Here is a 10,836-nt window from a genome sequence, read left to right on the forward strand (position 1 = left end):
CGGCAGCGGCAGGCTGTTAGACGCCTAACCACGCCTTGTAAACAGAAACTACCTACATCAAACACACATCGCATGAAGCTTTCAAGGGAAAGGCACGGTGCGTGCTACATAATTGTATCTTGTCGCGTTTACAAAAGAGTAGACTGAAAGGAGACACCAGTAAGTTATTAAGGTAGGGCTAACTATGAATGTTAAATGAATATGCACGGCATGCATGGTGGTTGGTTTAGTATTGCATTAAGCTCTTATTGGAGCACTGGTAGTCTAGTCATCATAAGTCATGTGTTATTTTAGCCTATCATTTCCTCCCATATTTATTTATGCATTCTCTGTAGTGGCTATATGTAGTTATAGTTAGTTAGGCTACTTCTAATTTGCTACAGGCTACAGCTGATGAGAACACATAGTTCAAAGTTCAAACACATAGGGCAGATTGTTTTACAAATAGAAGAGAATATTCTCTTGTTCTGTATAGCCTACCTTATACTTGCATTACATTATACTTGCCCTAGTCTAGACCTAAAAATTAAAACACCTTCAGTATTTTATTTCTTTCATAAATAAAGAATCTTTCAGTCAATAGGGACTGCTCCCGTCGCAATTTGATGATGTCATATGCCCATGTGTGGTCTAGCCCTATGGAATTATGGAGTGCATATCTATGCTAATAAAAAACAACTTAATACTTCCTAAAGTTAATATGAGCATCAAAGCAATATTTAAAATATTTTTTATTGGCACGTGCATTCCATAATTAATTATTTTATTTCTTTTGTAATAGAGGGCAAGTATAATGTTTTAAGGCATATTTGCCTCATTAGCCATTTGTTTTAATAACAATATAATAATAATAACAAGTTTCCATAGGCCTACTTTAGGGCAGGCTACTGTCCATTGCTCAACCTAAAACAATAGAGGTGTGAGGGGTATGCAATCTGACACAAAAATATAAGGCTTTACTGTATGGATTTACGAGATCCACTTAACTGCATTGCAACAATTCAAATCAATATAGTTGTATTTCAGCTCACCAAATAAAATGTAATTCAATTACACCTGTTTTAAATTCAAGTGTCTAATGGGAATACTTTTTACAGTATTTAGAAGCTATTTTAAGGGTGATTAAAATGCCTACCCTAAATACTAATGACTTCATCTTTAAAGGGCGACTTCACCACTTTTCAACATAACTTCATATAAATGTGGTGAAGTCATTCTAAGGGCGACCTGTTTAGATTATTTATTTATTCATTTTATAAAACTTACAGTATGGCATTCTGCAAGCATAACGTGTGGGGTCGAGTGATACTGATATGTGGGATGTATGTTATACTGGTTTAATCAGTAGGATTTCCTCACAGGTCTGGTTGGATGGAAGGGTGCAGTACTTTGTGGCTTTCAAAACCCCACAGGCTCCACAATCACAATGCACATGTCCATTCCATCCATCCTGCTCGGCCTTGGAGGGAAGTGCTTAATCAACTGGACACTGGTTCTTCTTCAGAGGAGCCACGCCTGTGACTGCTTCATAGGCGTATTCATGGTCTCCCTGACCGCCGCGGACACGGTCCTGACCCTCACCCTGACCGCCCTGCATATCCAAGGCGGCGGCTGCCTCCTGGGCCTGCGCCTGACGCGCCACCACGTGTGTCTGCTCCTTCAAATACTCGGAGAAGTTTACGATTCCCTGCAGTGGCCCGTTGTGTTCACTACTTGTTTGGATCATTATTTGACTGTGTCTAACAGGTTACAGAATATAAGGGCCCGAAAGATCACATACTCATTTGTTACCAGTCTCTTATGGAACATGGCAGCTCTTTATGTGTTTCTGGTGTCTGGGTTTTTCCCTACGCTGGAGAATGAGTCTCCCAGCAAGCTGCGTAAATGCTGGGTAATTCTGTGCCCCTCAGATCTCACACATTTCAGCCACAGTTCTCTTCCTGACTGTGAGCTGTGCAATGTTCTCACGCACAGGGTTTCCAAAACTAAAAAGCCCACATCGCTTACCAGGAAACCAATCTAAGACACAACTAACCCAGATGGACCAAACTGACTCACGGACTACAGGAGGAATTGTTGCGCACGCACTGCAACTATTTCTCAATATATGGTCTTTCTTCTTAGTTTTCATGGCTATATCCCTCATGTTGCCTGTGGGACTGGGAATACCCTCCCACCTGGGCTTGAACGTGCTTTGGCTTTGCTTCCTCAACAGTGTTTTGATAGGAGTGGTTTTGTGTGCAAGCTGTCCAGCCTCACAGCTGGTGCAAGGCATGGTGATAGTTCCCCCGGACATCTTCTGTGACTGGAGATTCAGCTCAGTGGAGGAGGACAGAATTACGACTGCCTATATAGAGACCTAAAACATTTTCATATCAAAGACACCCATATTTATTTTAAAAGGATTTTGCTCACAAGATGATAGATTAAATAGCCTATTGTATGATAAATACGTTTAGTGGGTAAACGGTTACTTATTTTGCTGAGTCTCATGTAGAAATAGCAAACCGTGTGGAAGAATCTCAATGTTTGTGGTCTAAGGTAGCTCTGCACGCACCAAATGACCAACACATTTTTTTCAAGATGTTTCAAATATACCTGATCTCCAAGCACACAACACGTCTCATTACGATGCATTGTGAGCTTGTCTATCTTTAAATATCAGACATATAGGGTTAAAGTTATAATGCCATATAATATTAATCTTGACCACACTTTGAGAACCACCTGGTCTAGAATGTCACTATATCCGTAGCGTTTACATTTATTAGATACACTAGAAACGGTGTCCACTGACTCTTGGTCATATAGTTCCATGTTGTAGCCCCATGGTTTTAACATGTATGTCTTGCTGCAATTAAGAGTTCTCTCTCAGGGATCTTAAGGGTTAACTTGACTTGCTCAATGTAGAACCGTTAACCCACAGTTCCTGTGGTTTAACTTGCTGAACCATGTTCACTAGTTCCTTCTCAACTTTAATTGTGTGTCTGGTCTCTCAGACTGTCAAATAATTATTATATTTTATAGATTATATTTGACAATGTACAGAAAGAAAATGTGTATGTTCGGTCAATAACATCAAAAGCAACAATATCCACTATGAGATCATAAGAAATGCAAAACACAAGATTAGTTTTGACACTACAGAACTTTACTTGAATTTGATCCAAGTTCATTGTCTATACAGGGTATATTTACAAGATCTGAAATCAGGGAAAAGGGCACAAACAGAAAAAAAAAACACTTGATACAACTGAGGTATTAGCTAAAAGCATTTACAGGTATGTAATTAACTAGTAAATATCAATGATAAACGGTTAGAGATGCAGTGTCCTCTGCTTAAAAAACATCTTTTTATATCACAACATGAGGTAGGAGAACAGTGTCTCGATTCATGCAAGAACAAATGTCCCATCACACTGTAGTATTGGCAACATAGTATGCAATGGTCTTACATACACTGCGTTGTACGTTTCAGAATAGCATTGAGGGGAAAATGTCTTTTTGTTTTCTTGTTTAACAAAGCCATAAATATTTTCTCTTTAAATCTTTCTAATAGTTAGTTTGTGTAAGGTGTATAAAATGAAAATATGGTGCGTCTATTCTTAGTAACCAGTCCACCCTAATCCTGTGATCAATCTCATCACAAGGTGCAGCCTATACTTCCTAGTATCCCACACTGGCATATTGTCGAAGTCAGGCAGAAACCTTGTATCTCCATTTTTCATATTGTTGTTTTTATATTTGTTTTTTTCCCATAAATGAATGCTCTATTTATACTTCATTGTATGACCGTATCATGGAAAAGTCACACAAATAGCCAGTATACTAGTTGGCAAAGTGTCACATTGGCAACTTTGCAATAGACAATTTTTCTATGGAAAAATATTTCAAAATAGGGTCACCACCCTTATTTAACAAAAAATAACGGTTGTGAACAACATACAAGGTTTCCGCCTACTGCGTTGATATGATAATGCTGGCCGACAATACACATACCCAACTACAAAGCTATTCACTTTTGACAGTTCAAAGGTTAGTTTGCATTTGTTTACAGAGTTGGAGTTCACCTCTACACACAGCCAGGAAGGGCATTCCATGGGTATGCAAATTCTGTATTCAAATGTCCAGCAGAGTCATGCTCCTTCCAAAGGCAAAGCCTGTGTTTTAGAGTGTGTATGTGGGGTGGGGACGACTTCACACCTATAAAATTCTGTACAAAGCATATCCAAAGTTCTCATAACACTGCAAATGCAAGAAGGCCCAGCACGCTGCGTTAGATTTTTCTTTTCTTATTTTAGTCACTTTTTCTCATCATCATAGCATACAACTTAAGATATAGAGCGCCCCCTTGTGTATAAAATGCAATTTACACAAAGTAACAACCCCCACCCACCCCCCAAAAAATAAAACTTGTAAAAAGAATCTTTTGACAACGTGTTAAAGAGGTAATTATGGCATCAATAAACGTAATACTGATTATCATGTGAGTGATGTCATCACATGGAAAACAATGGGTTACATTTGAAAAGACGATCGACAAAGATGCACCGTCTCAGTAAGTCAGACTCACAGAGATACTGTACAGTATGTCATTAAGTGTCCCATTTATAGCTGCTCTGCTTCCATCACTGGCAAGTGGGTGGCAAACACACTAAAGCACCCACACGTACATGGAATAATCGTGTGGTTCCAAATCAAATCAGCCTACGTCTTCGGTTATTGAGTGAATTCGACTTTTACATGACACTTATTTTTTAAACTAACAAATTAATTGCATAATTAAAAACGTTTCTGTCAATGTTCATCATGCATATGAGATATCTCAATAGCTTGTGCGTTTAAATAGGTTGGGGGGGGCAACATCTTCTTCTTTTTTTTACATCAAATAGATCAATTGATTGGCCTGGTGACAAACAGAATGTAGTGAGTAGTGAAACATGCAAAAAACAAAGGTTTTTTGTTTTCAAAATGCATTTTCTTAAAGAAATGTTTCATTTTTAATTTACTAATGTGGGTGTGGTATCAGAATCAGATATCACAAGGGGACGAAGGCTTAATATTAAATTACACATCAGCAGCCCATTAAGTTGGAATCCACAAAAAAAATAAGCAATCAGTTCAGGAAAAAGGGAGGGCTGTGTAAAGAAGCATATTTCCTATTTCAGGTTTGTCCTGTGTTGGGTATAAAGCCAGATTTATACTTAGTTGCATGCTGGTGTCGCGCAGCAAATAGCACATCTACAAGCTTGCAACACGCTGCAACAAAGTACAAATTAAACATAACGCTACCATGCATTTCATCTCCTCAAACATCCAGTTTGCACACCTGTTGCAGGGTCAACCAATGAGAAAAGTAAAAATTATTTTAAAATAATCATAATAAACATTTAGGCTGTTCGGAGCCTCAAGAGTTTCTGTCCTGGTCCAATTTATATAACCTTCTGAAGATTATTCATAAGAACAGTTAATATATTAATGGCTACTGTATTTACAAAGTTGAATATAAATCTTTAGTTAATACATTAAATATCTTTTTTTTCTCTCTCATAAATTCAAGAAAAGTTTTGTATGGAACAATTGTAGAGTGTACATGTGCGGTATTGTATGGGAGTAGATTTTTTTTAGCTTGTCACATGATTTTAACTTGTCTGTCGGACAAGTCTTCCGTCATCCTCTCCTTTATGATGACACCTGCGTCGCAACGCGTTTTAACTACTAACACACAGGAGCTGTACTCTGCCCGCTCACAATGCTCTGCTATTGTAAAGGGAGGAAGTGTAAGAAAATCTGCATTGAAAGGGCTGGAGCACAGTGGAATGTCTTATCAATTTGCATTTATAGCAGATGCATAAAAAACAGCTCAGTGTTAAACCAAGGCCAATCCCCCTTTCTTTTCAAACAATTATTTACATACACACGCGCACGCTCGCTCGCTTTGGGATCTCCTCGATGGCAATAATAAAGCATCTTTTCTCTTTTTTTTGCCTGGCAACTGACACAAAAACAGTTCTCTCTCTCTCTCGCTCCATTCCTCTGGCTGGATGTCTGCTCGCTCTCCTGGGCATTCACAAAACACCACACACACCAGCTGATCTGCCACTAGAGATGGATGGGTGGGATTCGTGTACATGTGATTGTGCGTGTTGTGTCTCTCTGTGTGTGTGTGTGAGATTGAATGATGGCAGGCGGTTCAGTGAGCCGAGTGTGAGAGAGAGAGAGGGAGGGAATCCTGTAGGTGGTGGTGATGGTAGTGGGGCTACAGGGGGTGTAGCCCCACTACCACCACCCCCTGTAGACCCACTACCATCACCACCACCCCCGACAACAACAGCTGCCCCCATTCTGCAGGCTTCACGGACAAAAGGGGCTCCTGTCTGTACCGCCCGGTGTCCAGGCCACCCAGCCTGCCAACCAGCCAGGAGAGAGGGTGTCAGGCCCCCAATGCACTCCCTGCGCTCTCCACCTCACCTCCTCCCTCCCCTCTCTCTCTCTCTGTCTCTCTCTCTCTACGCTGCTCTGTTTGTTCAGCCAGGCAGAATAATGTAAAGCAGGAGCAGGCTTGATCCGAGGCCCAGAACCCCTGTCTTAGACAACTACTTTCACCTGTGACCCACATTCCCTCAGAACGACACGACGCTTGGGACGAATAGGGCGGCGATTGAAAACTGTCTGCAAAACAATGAAGTGGGATAAAACAATAGGCCCCGAGAACAGTGGGGACTGATCCTGGAGCTTTGATCATCTACTGGGAACGCTATAGGGCCATTGTTCTGTTCCAACGACCACATGGACGGGACTCTTCGCGTGTGGATGTACGTGCGTGCGTGCGTCTGTGGAGGAATGCCGTGTTGTGGCGACACAGTAGCTCTACTACTGGATGCCTCCTAGCATGGCCATCAAAACAAGACCTGGGGGGAGCCTGACCCCCCCCTAACCACGCTTTCTACGAAAGTTTCTCTGGTTAAACCAACCCCCATTCAACACCCACCCCCAACCCCCCGGAAACATTCCATTCCTTAGAGGTTCTGGAGAGTGAAAGAGAGAGGGAGAGAGGGGAGGAGGAGTGTAGGGACGTGCAAGACCTCTCGTTAACCACTTTCAACCTGGCGTCCATATGTATATTTCGGTTCAAAAGATGGCAAAAATAGCCGATACACAATTTCACAATGTTTCTGTCTCGACACATTGTGAGCTTATAGATCAGCTGTTTTCGACTCGAGTCGACATCAACGTACAGCAAAGTATAAAACAGGGCTTAAGTGGCTAAGCTTTCCTCGCGCCAAGCCGTAAAAAGGAAAACACAGTGATTCCTGCCTAGGCCAAAGTGAGTGAAAACCACAGTGTAAAGAACGTGGCTGGGGTTTCCCAGCAGAGAGCATTTAGTTTTGTTAGCGTACTGTACGTACAGTAGTGGAAGGTGTGTGGCCTTTCAGAGGAGAGGAGACGTGTGGTGGTTGGTGGTGGGCAGCTGGAGGACCAGCTAGCAGACTGTTTGGTCTACGACGGCAGGATGCCCAGCAGATTCACAACAAGGAGCCCAGGAGTCTACAGCTGCAAGTAGACCCTGGGCCCAGACCAGAGGACAAGCTTAGCTACCTCACATTCAAAACACTCCCATTTGTTTCTTTTTCTCTTTTTTTTTTTTAACAATAAATGCATTGTATTTCCTTTCTGTATGAGCATCGACATTTTTTCTTTTTTACATAATAGAACCGTTTTGGGGTTTTCTCTTTTTTTTTTTTAAACGTTCGTCACTCTTCATTCCACAAGGGAAAAGAAAAAAGGAAAAAAAAGTGACGTCGTGAAGAACGTCCGTGCAGTCAGTCGTTCCTGCGTTGGCTGGTACTTGGAGCATTGTGGGCTGTATGTACACGACGTAGCAGAAGGTGAGCACAACGACCAGACCCCTGATATGTGTCCGACAGGGGGTGGGTGGGGAGGCGCTCTGGTCGCAGTGCCAGGTAGTTATATAAAGTGAACTTCTGGAGAATGCAGTGGACAATAAAGTCTGTGTGTGTCTGAGCCACGCTCTAAACAACATGATAATAATAATAAGGAGAAACGTCTCTAGTAGGTTACAACACATCCGTCCCGGGATCCAAATAAGAGAAGAGAGGGAGGTAAAGGTCGTGGAGCAAGGCAGACGGACAGACGGATAAGAGAGACAGAGAGAGAGAGAGACAGGAGTTTAAATGGTCTCTGAATGAACCAAACTCCTATCTGTGAAGCAGCCGTTTCTCTGCTCTCCATAAAGAAAAGAAAAAAAAAGATAAATTAAATCAAAATGTACAAAAAAGGAAAAAAAATAGTTTAAATACTGTTTAAGGAGAAAGGGAGCGGATGGATAAAATATAATAAAATAAAAAAAAAGCACATGACAGAAAACTTATTTCTTTTAAATTTGTAAAAAGACAAACATTGAACGTCATACGTTATTAAAAATAATTAAATATATATTTTTAAAGAAAGTTGTGAAGAGAAGCGGTGGTGATGCCAAAAACAACCAGCAGCCTTAAATAAAGGGCGGTTGATGGTTGAATTCCCTGTGTCCTGGGTCAGGCTGATTAGTTTGTGTCTACAGGGGGGGAGGGTTTCACTGAACGACTCAGGGGAAGGAGTTCCAGGAGGTGAAAGAAAGGAGGAGAAAGGAGGGGAGGAGTGGGGCGGTGTGTGGTGCTGTGCCGGTATGCTACTTTTGGCCGGCCTCGGAGGCCTCTGAGGTGGTGGAGGAGGAGGAGAGGGGCGGAGGAGGTGAGTGGGTGCTGTTGTTGGGGGCTCCGGTGGTGGAGGAGGGGGTGGGCGGAGGAGACGGGCTGCCGCCGCCGCTCTGGGCCGCCATCTGCTGCTTGAGCTGCAAGATGGTGCGCTCCAGCTTCTCCCGCGCCTCCCGCTCGCCACGCAGCTCCTCCTGCAGCTCCAGCCTGTCGGCCTCCGCCTGCTCCAACCGCTGCCGTAGCTCTGACAACTGGTCGAGAGAGAGAGAGAGAGAGAGAGAGAGAGAGAGAGAGAGAGAGGGAGAGACGGGGGAGAGAGAGCAAGAAGAGGAAAGGAGGGTTATAGTCAGGTTAGTCCAGGGGTTCCCAAACTTTGTAGCCCGTGACCCAAAACAGAAATGAGATATTCTCCCGGGACCCAAACTAGTGAAAATAGCAGATAAAGAAGCGTGTAGATTGTTTTCACTACGTCTTTTCTTCCAATTTATGGAATTTCTTAAGATGTTTCCTTTATTTCTTCATGAAGTTACTTTAATTAGTGAAACGTTTTGCTTTTTGAAAATGTTTTGAAATAATGATTAAAAACCAAATTTAGGAAACAAAAAAATAAGGGGACCAATAACAATGTGTCCGCGACCCACAGATGAGTCCCGACACAGTGTTTGGGAACCAGTGGGTTAGACTCTCTCTCATACACACACACACACACACACACTCCCACTGCCAGACAGTCTGGGGTTGACGCTAGAGCAGGGCAGGGCAGGGTGGGCGGAGTCTAGGATTTTCAGCCACAGAGACGGGGAAGAGAGAGAACATTCCAGGCCTGAGCTCAGGCCAGCAGAACAGCCCCTATCTCAAGATAAAGCTCACTGGAAACCCAAACAAAAGGCCTAGTGTGTGTGTGTGTGTGTGTGTGTGTGTGTGTGTGTGTGTGTGTGTGTGTGTGTGCGGTACCACACACTCAGGGTAGGCCCAGTAAGCACAGTGATGCCCCCCCCCCGTCCCATACACACACTAGTGGTAGCACACACATATACACATGGAGACAAACTAAATTCACTCGCACATACAGAATGGGAAGCATTAACATTCTCCCAGACTCCGTCTTATGTACTCCTCAGTGTTCAGTGGAATCTCAGAGGGTAACAGATCGACCCAAACAGAGCCAAAGCCCTTTTGTGTTTATTTAACTCTCAGAGTAAAATGAACACTGAGAGTGATTCAACCATCATTGGAGGCAATGGTTACACTTGTTTGTCTTGAGGTCTAATGCTTAATTAGAAAATAGCCGATCTACAAACTGTAGAGATTGGTATGCCGTTCACAATGTGTTGTGAGCTCAGCTTATAGATCAGATATTTTCTTTGTCTGTGTAGGACTTCCAAGAGAGATGCCACTAACTAACAGCCTCAAATCAATCCTCTGACGTACTGCTGACCTATGAGCAGCTGTTCATCCTTTTCTAGAAACGTCTGAGTATCCTGTGTTAACTGTGCGTGTGATTGTGAAGTCTATTTCCAATCTTGTGTCTTGCACCTTTGACTGTATATGCGGTCCCGGTGTCCCCGTACTGTGTGTGTGTGTGTGTGTGTGTGTGTGTGTGTGTGTGTGTGTGTGTGTGAGGGTGTGTGTGTGTGTGTGTGTGCGTGCGTGCGTGCGTGCGTGCGCAGTGCATTACAATGCGCCAATGCCTGTTCACGATGCTTTTCTTTACCAATGCAAATTCTTGTCCTTTGTTAAACTTGACTCCACCCATGGAGTGCTTAACTGCTGTCATGGTAAGATGGCTTGGACATATAAATTGCCACACACAGTAATGGCTTGCATAATTAATCGCATTAGATTCTAATGTAATTAATTATAAAAGCCATTACTGTGTGTAGCAATTTTTTTTCTTTGCATTAATGTCAGGACTTGAGTAAGCTGTCAAACAAAGCGATTCCGATCATCCCTCGCCAGCCGTTGCACGTGTACATGACATGCCTGCCTCAAGCTACTGAAGCTAGCATAGGTCAACAGTTGCCATCTTGGTGGGAGCGCACGCATGCTCTCATTATCGTCTTTAGGTCGAGTGGAAACCCCATATGTCCATAACCTGGATTCAAATAAAGTAGGGTGT

General features: G+C 42.8%; 2 protein-coding genes across 2 annotated transcripts in view; one reads left to right on the forward strand and one right to left on the reverse strand.

Annotated features, from left to right (window-relative positions):
- Nucleotides 1-1,426: 1,426 nt before the first annotated feature.
- On the forward strand, nt 1,427-2,363 carry gpr160 (G protein-coupled receptor 160; the record flags this gene model as incomplete). The annotated part of the gene is made up of 2 exons (XM_083782807.1): nt 1,427-1,880; nt 2,125-2,363. 2 exons carry the CDS (start codon nt 1,427-1,429, stop codon nt 2,361-2,363), a joined length of 693 nt encoding a protein of 230 aa, XP_083638933.1.
- A 4,645-nt stretch (nt 2,364-7,008) lies between these two features.
- The window catches only part of skila (SKI-like proto-oncogene a), a 29,637-nt gene continuing 25,809 nt past the window's right edge, over nt 7,009-10,836 (reverse strand). The window contains 1 exon segment of the mRNA XM_083781434.1: nt 7,009-8,968. Within this exon segment, the coding sequence (XP_083637560.1) occupies nt 8,693-8,968 (276 nt within the window). The 3' untranslated portion in view covers nt 7,009-8,692.

This window comes from Protomyctophum parallelum, assembly GCF_964188405.1.
Source record: "Protomyctophum parallelum genome assembly, chromosome: 14".
NCBI lineage: Eukaryota > Metazoa > Chordata > Actinopteri > Myctophiformes > Myctophidae > Protomyctophum > Protomyctophum parallelum.